The sequence below is a fragment of the Drosophila yakuba genome, chromosome 3L, assembly GCF_016746365.2.
Source record: "Drosophila yakuba strain Tai18E2 chromosome 3L, Prin_Dyak_Tai18E2_2.1, whole genome shotgun sequence".
Taxonomy (NCBI): domain Eukaryota; kingdom Metazoa; phylum Arthropoda; class Insecta; order Diptera; family Drosophilidae; genus Drosophila; species Drosophila yakuba.
The window spans coordinates 9,631,300-9,646,417 of NC_052529.2; the positions used below are offsets into that span (position 1 = coordinate 9,631,300).

Sequence of the window (15,118 nt, forward strand, 5' to 3'; positions counted from 1 at the left end):
TTATTTTGTCGAACAAGGTGGCATCCCCGCTGCGAAGATAATCAGAACTTTTTCTGGTGTGCACACATCGGGTCAACTTTTATTGTGAAGTGGGCTGCATATTTTGTTTTGTCGTAATAATATTACAACTGTTCGGTTAAAATTCAAGTGTTATACTCGTATTACTGTCCGTAATCATCGAGTGGTTAATTGGCGTACATACAAAGCGGGAAGAATCGGCTGAGAACCCCCGTGCCCTCGGGTCAATTAGGGAAATTGCCCAGCGAATTGCGCAAATGGCCAATGGAACTTTAGTTTTTCAGTCCAACTGAAGGCCAAAGGATCCGGGAAAAAGTGATCAGGATGGACGACCTGTCGCAAGGCGACATATGCCGCGTGTGCAGATGCGAAGCACAGCCGGATAGGCCACTTTTCTACCCGTGCATCTGCACGGGATCGATCAAGTACATTCACCAGGATTGTCTGATGCAATGGATGCGCTACTCGCACAAGGAATACTGCGAGCTGTGCGGCTACCGCTTCAGCTTCCAGCCCATCTACGCTCCGGATATGCCGCGAGTCCTGCCGCTAAAAGATGTCCTTGTGGGATTGATGTCCGCCGTTTTGGAGGGCGCTCGCTGCTGGCTTCATTACTCCCTGGTCGGTTTGGCCTGGTTCGGAGTTGTGCCGCTGTCTGCCTACAGGACCTACCGGTACCTGTTCCGGGCGAGCTCATTTGATATGATTCTCACGCTGCCCTTCGACATCTTCTCCATGGAAAACCTAGCAGCGGATGCCTTTAGGGGCTGTTTTGTGGTCACCTGCACGCTTTTGTCCTTCATAGGACTGGTCTGGCTGCGCGAGCAGATCCTGCACGGTGGCGGACCCGATTGGCTGGAGCGGGACGATGCCCCTCTTCAGGCAGCAGCTGCCAATCCTGCGCCTGCTCCCGCGGCCGAGGCAGCTCCAATGCCCCAAGACGACAACAACAATGCCGACGACAATGAAGCGCCTGCTCCAGTCGGCAATGACAATGAGGGACAGGATGCCCAGGCCCAGGATGCTGCTCCAGCGGCTGCAGCTCCCGTCGTGGACGCCGATGCCGATGAACAGAATTGGAATCCCATGGAGTGGGATCGGGCTGCCGAGGAGCTCACCTGGGAACGCCTGCTTGGACTTGATGGATCGCTAGTTTTTCTGGAGCACGTCTTCTGGATCATCTCGCTGAACACCATGTTCATCTTCACCTTCGCCTTTTGTCCCTACTGCGTGGGTAACTTTATCCTGAGCTCCATGGATCTTCTGCAGCCGGAGAAACCACTGCTGCACTTTCACGGCCTGATTACCACTCTGTTCGGTTACTGCTGCATTGGATTGACCCTGGTGGTGTTACACTTCTTCGCCAGGGTTTTCCGCTTGCGGAGAGTCTGCTGGTTCATTGGATTGTGCTATATTGTGGTCAAGGTGTCCCTGCTGTCGGTGTTGGAGATCGGAGTACTCCCGCTCATTTGCGGCTGGTGGTTGGACATCTGCTCGTTGCCGCTACTAGATGCCAGCCTCAAGGATCGCAAAGCGAGTTTTAAGGCTGCTCCGGGCACCTCGCTTTTTGTCCACTGGATGTTTGGCATGGTCTACGTTTACTACTTCGCTGCTTTTATATCGCTCTTGCGAGAGGTTCTGCGACCGGGAGTGCTCTGGATATTCCGTAATGTCAACGATCCTGACTTCAGTCCCATCCAGGAAATGATCCACGTACCGATTGTGAGACACATTCGGCGGCTGGTCGCTTCGGCAATGATCTTTGGATTTGCAGTGCTCTTGATGCTTTGGCTGCCTATTAGAATTCTGCAGGTGGCTTGGCCGAACTTCTTGCCATACGCACTTAGTGGCGATGCAGAGGTCAACGATCTTAGTCTGCAACTGCTGCTTTTACAGGTAAGTTTTAATACCGTAAATCTAAACCTAAAACCTAATCTAAACTCCCAATTCTAGATCGTCTTGCCGGGCTTTTTCGAGCAGACCCAAACACGCATCTGGCTAAAGGGCTTGCTACGTATTTGGTGCACAGCTGTGGCCTGGTTGCTGGGCATTCGAAGCTACCTGCTTCCAGCACCAGAGCCTGAACCTGAAAGTCCCGCTGCTGGCGAAGAAGGCGCGGAAAATGCCGCGGGCGAGAATGGAAACCAGGAAGGTGAGGCAGCGGAAGCTGGAGCGGCAGCGCAACCACCACCACCTCCTCCTCCACCGCCACCGCCAGTGGAACCGGCGCCTGCACCACGAAACCTTGCCGCCGCCCATCAGGCCATCATGCAACGGGATGCGCCCGTGGGATTCCAGCCGTACGACAAACCATCGCTGTTCGCTTTCCGTTTGTGTGCCCTGTTGGCACTTATGTGTTTGTCGATTGTTTGTGCTGCCATGTTGACGCTCACGATACCAGTCTACATTGGTCGGCGGTTGATGATGCTTTGGAGTGGCCAGCCAGGAGAAAAGGCAGCGGGTGCGGCAGCCGCAGCAGGAGCGGTAGAAGTGGCTGGAAATCTAGCTCCAATCGATCCGGAAGGAGCCAGAAAGAACGAGCGACTATTGCGCTCGCATGAGCTGTACACCGCTGAGATTGGTGGCTACCTGTGCTTGATTGTCTGCCGGGGAGTAGCAGTGGTAGTCACCCTGTTGCCGCAAGGTCGAGCGGCTGTTGTCAACAAACTAAAGCACTGGGCCCGAGTGGCATTGCAATATGCCCTGCCCGTTTTAACACTCCTGGGAATCTTCGTGCTTGTTCCGTTGCTGTTTGGATTGCTGCTCGAGTTGGTGGTGGTCATTCCCCTACGCGTTCCATTGCGCAAGACACCTATACACTTCCTGTGGCAGGATTGGGCGCTGGGCGTGCTCTACAGCAAGATTGCCATCGCCTTGACTCTAATGGGTCCGGACTGGCACTTGAAGCGGGCATTGGAGCGAGCCTACATGGATGGATTGCGTGATTTTGACTTGAAGTTTGTGATGCGGGACTTGGCTGTGCCGGTCGTTACTACCTTTGGCCTGGCCCTGGCCATTCCCTATGTCATGGCCCATATGATGTTCCCCATTTTTCTAGCCGACGCCTATGCGCGGCATGTCGTCGCCCGGCTGGTGTATCCTGTAAGCTTCATTGTGGTGGGCAGCATATGCTTCCTTTTGTTCCAGATCAAGCAGCTGAAGAAGCTCTACCTGTCCATCAAGGTAGATAAGTATCTTGTGGGTCAGAGGCTGGTCAACTATGAGCACCGCAAAAAGCAGCAGCAGCAGCAGCAACAACAGCAGGAGGAGGAGGAGCAACAGCGGGCGGCCCGAGAATTAAAGGAGAACCAGGAGAGAGATCGGGAGCGAGAGCGTGAACAGCTGGCCCAGGAGCAGGAGTTGGCTGAACTTCTGTAACGAGACCAGGTGCGAATCGTAGGCTTTTCAGGCTCTAATATGTGCGACAGGTGGGGAATCAATAAATAATCAGCTCATGCAGGCTATTAGGTTTTGTAAACGGCAATTTATTACGTGTAAATCATATTGTTACACTGTTTTAAAAACTTTATTGAAAATGATGGCAATTTTGTGTTTTTATCTTACGCAATTAAAGCATGTCCAATTTCTATTTGAAGATTTTTATTTCAACCCGACAAGGAGAAGGACGTCACATGAAGATGTTGAAGTATCTGTGCTTTCCCGTCGTGGAGATGCTCCTGCTGCTTATATATCTCTATTTAGTATTGCTCTGCCAAACAGAAGACATTGGAAATTTTCGAGTGAAATAAGCATATTTTGTCCTAGCTTCGGCCCTTTTTTCCCTCTTAGTTAAACTTGCGTTAAATGATTAATTTGTTAGCTGCAATTGTTGTTAAATTCTTACGCTATACCTTTTATAGATCCTAAGTTGTATGATATTTTGACACTCGCCACATCCCCACTTACATATGTAATCAATGGGCAGCGATTAAACCTTGTATTAGAGCCGTATGCAGAAACTACATCTGAGAATTGTCAACGGAAACTTTAGAAAAACCCCGAAATAAACCAAATCTAATATGGTAAAAGTGGTGAAAAATTAATGGATAGTGGAATAGAAAAAAGAAACTTTTTCGAGCTAGCTTTACGAACTGTAAAAATAATATATGTAACATTATGAATATAACTGATTTAAAATTAATTAATAAATTTAACTTTAAACTTCAAAAGCTGGGCACACTTTCTTTCTTATGAAAACTGCGCCAAGTTAGTACCTCGACTGCAAAATAATTTTTCAAGCCATCATCTGTTGTGACGAAAAGTCGAAAAGTCGAGAGGAAAAGCTCAAGAAATATACACAGACAATTAATCAACGTCCAAACATATTAAATGAAGCACCATAATATAAGTGGAGTCAATGGATGAGCAGTTCGCTCAAGTGAGCTAATCATTGAATACGTTCTCTTCTGAGTTGGCGAACTGTGAGGGGCGATGTCAATCATACGCCCTGTGTGCCAGCGGCAATTGACAGGAACGAGTCTCGCCCACGGCATACGGGGCGTATGAGGGATGTCCAGTCGGCAGCGGGGAGATTCCAGGATGTTCCCCCGAAAATTCCTGATAAAAAAAAAGCTGAAAAGTTGTTCGCTCTTCCTCAGAAAGTTTCGTCTGTTGCGAATTTGTTGTGCGACAAATAGAATAGAAAATAGAAATAGAAAACTTTTCAATGTTTGTAACTTAAATTGTTTTGTGGCTTGACATGGCCACGACTGCTCCAACCCACACAGCAAGCCAAGTGGCTTATGTGCCGTGGCTATTAAAATGTATGGCAGGTCCTCATCCCCGTTGCCCCTCCATGACTTGGCCAAATTAAACACTTACCAAACTTACAGATGGCCGAGTCGCAGAGATAAACAAACAATAAAACGAAATCAAATAATTTGCATTATGTCAAAGTTGAAAGTTGCCGAAACATTTTCCCTGCCAGTGCGTGCTTAAGTAGAGGGCCAAGCCAAATGGGAATGCGGCATTTTAAAGTTGACAAACTTTGGCGCGTGTTGGAGTGACCCATGGCGGGATCGGGATAGTGGATACCTCGCCGAGATATCTCGTCCTCCCGCTGCCAGAAAGCGAAGGGCTTACGTTGCGGTTCATTGAACCAGCCACTAGATACGAGTCTGTAAAATGGAATAAATTCCCTGTAGCTACCGCATTGATTGACTTGAATAGCCCGTTTCGGGGGCAGTTCCTTAAAGGGTTTCGCACACAGGAAATGTATTTATAAACAGCACAGGGCAACTCGAAATAAATATTTAAACAAATATTAAACAAGCTGCATGCCAAATGAATTGTTGTATCCACATTGGGATGAGGCTGTTTTGCGCATATGCTTTGAAATATCTGAAGCTGCTTGATTGGAGCCCAAAGGAAATAGTTCATTAAGTTGCATGGCTGTTAGTCGAAGTACTTTTAATTGGATTTCCAACTATGCGAGTGCATTGCAACGCATCGAGGTTAAGATGCAGCTAGCATTCTCGTCGTGCCTCCATAAATCAATAGGCATCTCCATCTCCAACCCATCATGTCAGCGGGCCATTAATAAAATCGTACATAATTCAAAACATTCTGCAGACTGACAGGGATCAAAACAATGCAATTTTATGGCTCTATTAAAACACCATAAAAGTCCAAATTACAAGTTGATGGCATTCGTTGGGGGTGGTCCCACTCCCTTAGTAAGTGTAAACGGATTTGCAGCTTAAAGCTGTTGCCACATTAATGCTCTTTTTTTGGGGGACACAGAAATTCCGGAAGGACCACAGAAAATGCCACAAAATGCCAGCAGCCAGACAAATAATGTTTTGAAAATGCCACTGGTTGGGAAACAAAACTCTCGCCACTCCAGTGGAAAATACACAAAACACAGCACTTGCCAACTGCTGCCTATCAATTTATTTAGAATTTCATTTGAATAATTAAAGAGTCTCGCTTTCAGCCATCGTCCATCTCTATTTGAGCATGTTGCAAAGGGGGAGTTTGATTTGATTACTTTTAATAATGTAAACAGTAAATGTCGAGCTGTGGCCAATTCGAAATGTGGCTGTGCTGGAAATTGCATTACTGATTTCCATTTTAGCTCATTTGGCCTTCAGCTCCCTTTTCTAGATTTAATTTCCGCAGAACCCTTTTAATTATCACTTATTAAGTATCTTGGTTCTATTTGATTGCAAATTAATGTGAAAAATTACTTTGCGTTTGCAATTCTGACTAAGCTTGTTTGTTGTTAGATTAGCTTTCATTCGTTGCGATTAGTTATTTAATATGATACCCTTCCCTAATTTGCACTCGGATTTCCGAGGGTAATTTTTAATTTCCACTCCCAAGTCATAACATTTATTTTCATGCCTCCCACATGGGAACATAAAGCAAAGGCCAGAAGTGGTGGAAGTTAAAAATACACAGTCAGATAAAACAACTATCTTTACTGTTATCGAAAAAAAAACGGATTATTTTTTATCAAAAAATTAAAAAAAAAATTGTAAAAAATCGGATATTTTAAGTTGGCGTTTTCGCAAAAAATTGGCCAAAAATGGCCGCACAGTTAAAATAAAGGCTAAAATAAAAAATAAAATAAAGGTACCATCATCAAAAATTGCGAAAAATGGCCAAAAATTAGCATTTCAATGTATGTACATGGATCGATAGGGAATTTTGTTACGAATTCAACGAGGTATGGCATTCTACATTTGGTTTACTGGTTTACTGCTATAAAAAAAAACTGATTATTTTTTATCGAAAAATCAAAAAAAAAAAAAAATTTTTTTTAAAATCTGATATTTTTAATTGGCGTTTTCGCCAAAACTTTTTTGATCTTCGAAAAAAATAAATTTGACAAATTTTCCCATTTTTGATAAGGGCATCTGCCTCTTGGACAACAAAACCTTTTTGATGTGAAAAGGCATTCTTAATGTCTTTCGCTTTTTCTTCTTGAACTCTGTGCCGAGCGCTGTTGTTGCTGAAAATTAACAACTTCATATGTCAGCCGTGGTAACTTTGTGCCTCTTGAAGGATGGGAAAGCATTCGTGTAGATATGTATGTATGTAGAGCATGGGAGCGGCTTACGCGGCTTTATCATTTGTCGCGCATCACGGGGCGTATGCGTAATGTGGCAGGGCGAGGACTTAAAGCACAGTTCATTTGCATGAATTGTTCTACAGTTTGTTATTGTTGTCGTTGCCGCTTGAGGCTCTTATCAAGGATAACCAACACTTCATAAATTGTCTAAAATTAGCCATAAAGCAAAGCAAACAACCCGACCAAGTTGTTGTTGTCACGGTTGCAGCAATCTCAAGAGTGTAGCAACCTGCCCTGCCACCACCACCACCACCACCACCACCAACCCAACAGCCCACCCACCCATTTGACACCCGCTTTAAGCTCGTTATGCTTTATTATAGCCATCATATCCACCCGGAAACCCTCCTGCAAATCCCCCGGACGTGGCAACTATATATCCGAGTGCAGGGAATCGGTATCCATAGAATGGGTATCAAAATATGTCTGATCTGGTTGCCACACGCGCTCGTCGCTGAAGTGGCCTTTTGATTTCCGTTGCCATAATTTATTATTTCTGCCAGCGCAAATAAAATAATTTGGATAAAAGCATCGCCATGGGAAACACGAGAGCGGTCAGTCCTAAAAAACAGAAAATAGTTAACCACCGCAGAACAAAAACAAAAACAGGAAAACGGAAAATCAAATAGGTCACTCGGCGAATTCCCTGACATGCAAACTCTTCCTAAGTAATTCAAATAACAAGTGATTGGTTTTGCGCAAGATTTGCTTTCTACTAAAAGTAATCTTTTGGCTTTAATCTTTTTCAAAGGAACACTTTTAGACAATAAAAAGTATATAAACATTATATTTTTCAGCAAAGTCGTAATTCTAAATTTTAACGACGATTTTATTAACTACGAAAATACTTTTGAGTTGTAAAGAGATAATAAACAATGAATAAACATTACTCATTTGCAGAAGTTTTTAATTTTAGCACATCTCCCTTTATCGTTAATATACCCCAGTTACCAGAAGGGAAGGTGGTTTACCGATAAAGAAAAAGAACTTGGAAAAGCTGAATACCCAGGCGTATTTATTTACTTTTTGGGCTCAGGCCGACCACAACAATAGACTAAAAAAGAGCCCAGCCCAAGTTTTAACGCCACCTTAAAGATACATTAAAAAATACAACCACATCGGACTTTGTCCGGGTTAAAGTTTGAGTTCGGGGTGCTCCTTTTTATGGCCAGCAGCCGTTGGCAGCGTCCGATTGAGCGTGAAGTTGTAAAACTTAAGGAGTGCTAAGTGCCCGTGGTGGCACTGCAACTCCTCGCCGGGATTATGGCCAATAAAGCACGCATGTCGGCGCCAGGACTCGACGGGTCCGAAAAATTAAATATGCCTCACAGAATGGCAGATTAGAAAGGTGTGCTCGTGGACAGTGGATGGTGTCCACTGCTGTGGATGGGGCAGATTTATGAGTTGGTTGGGATCGGGTAAGTGGCGACTAGATGGAGAGATTAACCCGACTTACGAGCCACTTGTTCCGCCACCTTGTAAACTCATTCGTTTAGTTAGCCATAATTTAGGTTGGCCAATGGGGAAACTGGGAGAAGGCTAAAGAAAACCCATGTTCCTTTGGGATATTTTCCGGGCTTCAAAAGCTTAAGCAGTAGTCTCAACTGTTTCAAAAATAAAGCATAGCCATGAATTGTGACTATAAATAAATGGCCTTCATGAGTAATTCACTTCACTTGATTGTTAAGGCAGAGTCATCATTTGGGATTTTTCTGATAACTTCACAAACTACAAGCTACACAATATATTGAATTGCTGATATGAATAAATTCCCAATAATAAACAAAGTCATCGAAACAACATCTGCTTGATATGGCCAAGAAATGATGTTTCATATACCAATGTTCTCCATGCCCAACTGGACTTATTTGTGGCAATCAAATGAAGCTGCATAAGCATCTCGCATGTAAGTTCAATATGTAAATTCACAAATATATAGCAGTCGGGTAAATTTTATGTGTGGCATGCAATAAATACTAAAGCCATACTACATACAAGCCAGTAGAAATGCAGTCAAATTATTTGCCAATCGGTAAAGAGGAGCAGTTCAATAAGGGTTCCAGATGTTTTTCGTTATTATTGCGACTGGGTCACGCACTTTTTGCTCGTTTTTAGTCCTGGCCAAAGCGTCGCCTCTGTTGAAGCCATAAAATTCGAACACACATAGCGCGTTTTCGCCGAATTGTCTGGCGTCTGGATGCTAGCATACTTTTTATGCAAAGCGAATCAAAATTCAATTATAAACCGAGAGCGTGTGTGTTCGCCGAGTGTTAGTTAGATGAGGGAAGGGTGGCTAGTGGGGCAGGGGGGTTTCTACACAGGGGGTCCAAAGGACACAGCACCGCCAACTGCATTGCAAAACCCAGCAACAACACTTGGTCAGGCGGTAATGAAAAATTCAATTTGGTAAACAAAAGACGCCAGCGAAACGCGATTTAATATACATGCGCCCATATGTGCGTGCAAATGCATCGACACGCGTTTATGCACTGAGAAAAATACATCAGTGTTGACTTTTATATATACAATTTGAATGTGATCCTAAGGAAATATCTGCTTAAATATCTAAATGCTCCATCAATACCTAAAGTTGGAATCATATATGGATAATATAAGTAAATATGGTTTTAGTAGCACTGGTTCTTCTCAGTGCATGTGTGTATGTCCTGTATGCACGCGTTTTCCAGGCGCCAAAACTGATGGCTCCTCTGACTGCGAAACAATGAAACTCATTTGCATTTGCCCCGCTCGTCGCAAAATGGTGTTGTGCCCCAAACGGCAATTTCAATGGTTTCAGCAAATATTTGAGCGGCCAGCAGTTAGCGGCTAACAAATTTGGCAATAAATCATAGAAAAGGTTGAAAACATTACTTAGCTGCAAATATATTTTAATGATGTGGCATAGATTTATTAGTATTTGGTATTTTGTTTAATAGTAAGATTTTATTATACAAAAAGAAAAACATTTGAATGGCACAAAAGTTGAAAATTAAAGCTAAGAAAGTAATCTAATGCCAGGCAAAGATGGAGTGGGCTATAATTAAGAATATCGAGCAGACGACAACGGTGAAGAGCATAATGCGGAATCCTACCACAAAGAATCCCCTGAAAGTGATCTTGTAGCCATGAGCCCTGCCCACCACCGCGACGAACTCGTTGGCCAGGGAGCCCAAGAGGGTGCCATTGGCTCCATAGCTGGTACCCATGCTGGTGGCCCAGATGAGCGGCAGTAGGCGTATCTGCACCTCATCATGGACGACCATGTCGGTGCAGAGTTTCACCATGATGGGGGCCACCGCCGCATTGTGGATAAAGGCGGAGAGCAGGGACGAAAGCCAGAGGATCAGCAGCATGCCAACCATGGTCTGGTATGACTCGTCCACTCGGACGATCAATGACACCACCATAAGGCCAATCCAGTGGATGAGGCCCAGTGCGTCAACGACCGCGGTGAGGACGAAGAGAGAGGCGAGGAGCATCAGTGTGCCCCAGTCGACCCTGGCCATGACCTTGGCGAGATTCTTCTGGTCGATCAGGATGAGCAGCAGGAAGGCGGCCAGCATGGATATCCAGCCCAGTGAGGCGCCGGGAATGGCCCAGGGAATCGATTGCAGAATGAAGCAAAAGACGGCAAAGCCCAGGGCCAGAAAGGATTGCACCAGCAGCATCTTTTTGCGTACCCAATTGCTCGCCTCCAAGGTGGCCAGGATCGTAAAGTAGCCCTCTGCCGGAGGGAGCACCCTGCTCCTTGGCTGTCTTCTCAGCTCGGCAATCCTCAGCTGAATATCGAAGGAGGGTCTGATATTCTCTCTCCGCTTCGCTGCTAGCTCCACCTGATTGTCGTCCAGGACATAGATCTTCTTGCCCATGGTCCAGTAGATTAGGCCAAAGGTGGACGCCAGGCAGATGAGAGCAGTCGGGAGCATGAGAAACGAAAAACGAACGAAATTCATTCCCGCGGACTCCACCATCTTATTAGTCATAATGATAGTGTTGGGTGGCCCACCAATTGGGGTAATAGATCCTCCGATATTTGCATAAATCGCCACGATAATGAGGACCAAGGTGGTGCGCAAGCCCATCGCTTCGCACAATCGTATGACGGGCGGGCAAAAGAGGAGCACCACAGTGGCATTGTCCACAAAGGTCGAGGCCATGGACACCAAGACGCCCAAAAGGGCGATCAGCAGCCAGGCATGACCCTTGGAGATGCGATAGGCCACCACGGCCAGGTAGTCAAATAGCCCGGTGTCGGCCATGCACGACGTCATTATCATATTGCCCAGCAGGATCATCATGGTCTCCCAGTCCACCCAACTCACTATCGTTTCCAGATCGGGTCTGCTGCCCAAAACGGCGAGAAGGGCCAAGGACAAGGCTGTTATCAGCAATGTGCACAGCGTGCGATCCGAAAAATCCCAGATGATCATAGCATATAGGCCAACGATCAGAATGGCGGCATACACTACACTCATTCCGGGGTCCAATGGAGTGTTGTCCACCGTCAGGAGCAGACCCACCGGATGCTTGCTCATGCTCTCGAATGAGATCACCGTCTGCGCAAAAACCCAGTCATAGGAGGAGTTCTCAAGATTGCGATCCGTTTGCAATGAGCGCTGGATCAAGGACCTTTCATGGTGCCATCCCGAAATGGAGAACTGAAAGACCCGCTGCACCTGCAGGTACTTCTTTTTATCCATGTACATATACACCATCCACATGCCTGTGCGCAGCAAGCTGCGATTCATCCCTCGATCGCGCCACTCCAATCGAACTCCAACCGCTGAGAAGTTGGATGTCCTAACCCGGTGGTTCGTCAGGTACGTGTTTATGGCCCCATTCAGTTGTATACCCACGGCGTCCTGCTTCAGCTTAACATTCCTGAAAGTCGTCCTATTGGGCAACACGGTCACCATCGACTTGCTGATCTCCGCAGGCTTATGGACAAACAGGATGATGGTGCATGCGGTCCAGAGCGACAGTAGGAATGTCAGGTTGATTATGTGAAACACATAGCCAGTGCTATCGCGATATTTCCGGATGATTGGATTCATGGTGCGTATGGATCACAGTTACGTTGAGAGTGCATTTATATTAACATTTGAAGGATAAGTCAAACACCAGTTTCAGTTTCCTGTAACGACGTATATTTGTTTAATGTTCCATTAGGGTAAAGTAATTATAAATCATATCATTCACACCGCAACTAGAAGGGCTAGAGATTTTCTTGGCTTTTTCCATTTGCGTTTTCAGCTTTTCACTTTTCCGTTCAAGAAGTTGTGGCAACATCAGTTGATGCCGCCGAGCATGTTTGTGAAATGTGGTCTTAACTTGTTAACTGGCTAACTTAATAAGGAAACTCAAGCCCTTTATGGCTATTTTGCAACCAGTCAGCATGTGGCTACTGTGTACCCACAAAATTGGAAAAATGCTGGAAAAAATGTTGAAACTTGACTTCAGTGTAAGTAGGCCAAAGTAGGTGGAAGCCATTTTCCCAGATGACCATCAAAAATGTAGCCATAATGTGTGGAAAAGCGGGGTGGAAAAGCAGAAAATGTTGCACTGCTAACTTTTTAATAATGCCGCAAAATGGACGGAGAATGGAAAATCCGACATAAAGCAGGAACATGGGATTGCCATATGGAAATGGACAAAACAGTATTTGATGCATGACAAATCTGGGAAAATTGTTGTTATTCCTGCTGCTGTTTGTTTCTATATACGCCGTATATACAGAGCAACTTTGCTGGCCAAACAAACAATGGGTGTCATTCAAGAGAATTATTCAAGCGAGAAAAGTTCTGAAAATATGCAGATTATGCCCATGAGGTGGGCGAAGAATATCTCTAATACTTTCAGCAACTTCACTTGAGTCTTTCGCCTTCAAGCTGGGTAATTTTTCTTTTCTCTCCGCCCCCCGTCGGCACTTATAATCCACTTTAGTTTTCCCCACAATTTGTCGCCATCCACGTTAATCTAAATCAGCTCTTTCATCTGGTCGCTGCACGTGCCACAGATATGTGAAATTCCACAGATCTCGGATCCCCCGGCAATCTGCAACAATTTCCCCACTTCATTCATTCTGTATTTCCAATTTTGAAATCCCACAAGTGGGCTAGCATCAACTTTAAATGGCAGCGTGGTTAATTGGAAACGAAGTGCAATGCAGACTGTCTAAGATACGCTTCAAATGGAAAATAGCAGGCGGCGTAATGAAAATGGCCACCGACCCATGCAGGTGTAGGTTGCCTTGGCAATTAAATAGGATTTCCACCTGCCGTAGCAGAGCACATTAATTTTTATTACCCAGAATGAGGTCTGAATTGTTTGACAGAAGCCAGAGTGTTTCTCTATAAAAAAATGGCTTATCAAGTGCGCTATAGGATACATAATATTTAAGGCTAACGATCTAAATAATTCTGACATGAATATTAGTTATCTAGAGAACATCGTCAACAGGACTGCTTTAATTCAGCTTGTGGTTTCTTAATTAACTCATGCTTGAATCTGAATCAAGACCAATTCTGGTGATACATATTCTCTGTGTACTGACTACATTTTATGACTCTATTTTATGCAATTTTCGTTTTCGCAGCTTTATGTCTGAGGGCGTTGTTTTTCCTGCACCACCCACCAATGTTGCTGCCTAATTAGTCAAATGGGCGAGAGTGGGGGCAGAGTGTGTGTGATGACTGTTGCCAAATATTCTGACCCTAAGCAGCGCACAAGTGTTGTCACCCCACAGTTTTAGCCAAATGTCGACAGCTGGCAAAGCAAACCGAAAACGAGTCCAGAATGGGGACTGAAGCACCTAAACCCCGAAAAACCAGACGACTGTCGGGTCGACACTATGACAGTTGTCCTGTCGCTCGAATGTCGCACGGTTCACACCCACCTTAATGAGTGTGTGTGTGCGTGTGTTTGGCTGCGTGTGTGTGTACACTGCGAATATATTGCGCATAGTCATGTGGGGCAAGCGCTGAGGAATACTCTACCAAAGGATATTTTATGAATCACTTGCAATTATAACATAATAAAAATCTAATCTTATTTATGAGAATAACAAATAATCAACAACAATCATTATGAGCCTATTCTGTTTATCTTCGATTAAGTATGAAATAATTCATATCGAAGGCTAGGGTATTCTGTAGTGCCTTGTGAAGTTACCTTTTGCCATCTATTATGAGTTTCCGAAGGCCTCTTCTGGGTAAAGGTGGCCAAAGTATCAACTGAACGCGGTGTGGAAGGTCCCCAGAATGGCTTAGGCTCCCTTCCAGGATCTCATTACTAAATACCACCAATGCAGCAGCAGTAGCAGCAGCTGCTGTTAAACGCCTTTGAAGTCGACGGCTCAGGGGCCAATGGAATGCCAGGACCCAAGGAACCTGAGCCCCAGGGATCCGGGGATACAGGGATCCAAGGTGCAGATGTGGATGGACGAATGGTTATGGTTTCGGCGGCGTAAGTGGGCTTATTTGAATTTATTGTGGGAAGTGCAGGCGCCCAGGGCGTCTCGCATGAGACTCGGATCAAAAACAATAATTTACTTGATTTCCCTTTCGCTTAGCGAAAGTTCAAGTGGCGAAACACGCGGCGCAAATTGTCTGGAATTAGTGGGTGAAATGACGGGGATTATTGTACAGGGCTGACTCCCTAGGCTAATTGCCATCCAGTGGCATTAGCTAATGAAAAGTTTGCCAATTCGGGCGAAAACGAGATAAAGGCGCTCAGTCCATTCGCCTGTAAACTTATTTGATTTTGAAAAGCGTGGAACGCGTGGAAAGCCCACGTACATTCCCAATTGGCAAAGTTCAGATTGATATATAGCCGCAATAAATTGTTAAAAATTCAATAGAAAATTGGTTTGCCATAGCTCCATAACATATGGCCCTTGCTAAAATTCTGAAAAACTCCATCGCTCGCTGACTGATTTATGAGCGCATGTAAAGCCATTCAGTGTGAGCAAAAGTTGTGCGGCAAAACTTTTCTGTCCGCATTATAAAGATGTTAATCCCAGGGACA

The 15,118-nt window shown here is 45.1% G+C and overlaps 2 protein-coding genes and 1 long non-coding RNA gene across 3 annotated transcripts; 2 read left to right on the plus strand and 1 right to left on the minus strand.

Moving 5' to 3' along the window:
• Nucleotides 1-48: 48 nt before the first annotated feature.
• Nucleotides 49-4,046, plus strand: LOC6533514 (E3 ubiquitin-protein ligase MARCHF6). Its single transcript, XM_015194616.2, has 3 exons — nucleotides 49-1,914; nucleotides 1,972-3,405; nucleotides 3,615-4,046. Exons 1-2 carry the CDS (start codon nucleotides 343-345, stop codon nucleotides 3,394-3,396), a joined length of 2,997 nt encoding a protein of 998 aa, XP_015050102.1. The 5' UTR covers nucleotides 49-342; the 3' UTR covers nucleotides 3,397-3,405; nucleotides 3,615-4,046.
• A 6,019-nt stretch (nucleotides 4,047-10,065) lies between these two features.
• Nucleotides 10,066-12,473, minus strand: LOC6533515 (P protein). The gene has a single exon (XM_002094190.4). The coding sequence runs from the start codon at nucleotides 12,145-12,147 to the stop codon at nucleotides 10,102-10,104; it is 2,046 nt and encodes a 681-aa protein (XP_002094226.1). The 5' UTR covers nucleotides 12,148-12,473; the 3' UTR covers nucleotides 10,066-10,101.
• A 969-nt stretch (nucleotides 12,474-13,442) lies between these two features.
• Nucleotides 13,443-14,156, plus strand: LOC120321515. Its single transcript, XR_005561155.1, has 2 exons — nucleotides 13,443-13,620; nucleotides 13,689-14,156. It is a non-coding gene; the product is annotated as an uncharacterized LOC120321515 (long non-coding RNA).
• The last annotated feature ends 962 nt before the right edge of the window (nucleotides 14,157-15,118 follow it).

Bases quoted from the DNA above. Each gene is read 5' to 3' on its own strand.
- LOC6533514 (XM_015194616.2), top strand. From the start codon at position 343: ATGGACGACCTGTCGCAAGGCGACATATGCCGCGTGTGCAGATGCGAA. The intron at 1,915-1,971 runs GTAAGTTTTAAT...TCCCAATTCTAG, and splicing joins TGCAACTGCTGCTTTTACAG to ATCGTCTTGCCGGGCTTTTT.
- LOC6533515 (XM_002094190.4), bottom strand. From the start codon at position 12,147: ATGAATCCAATCATCCGGAAATATCGCGATAGCACTGGCTATGTGTTT.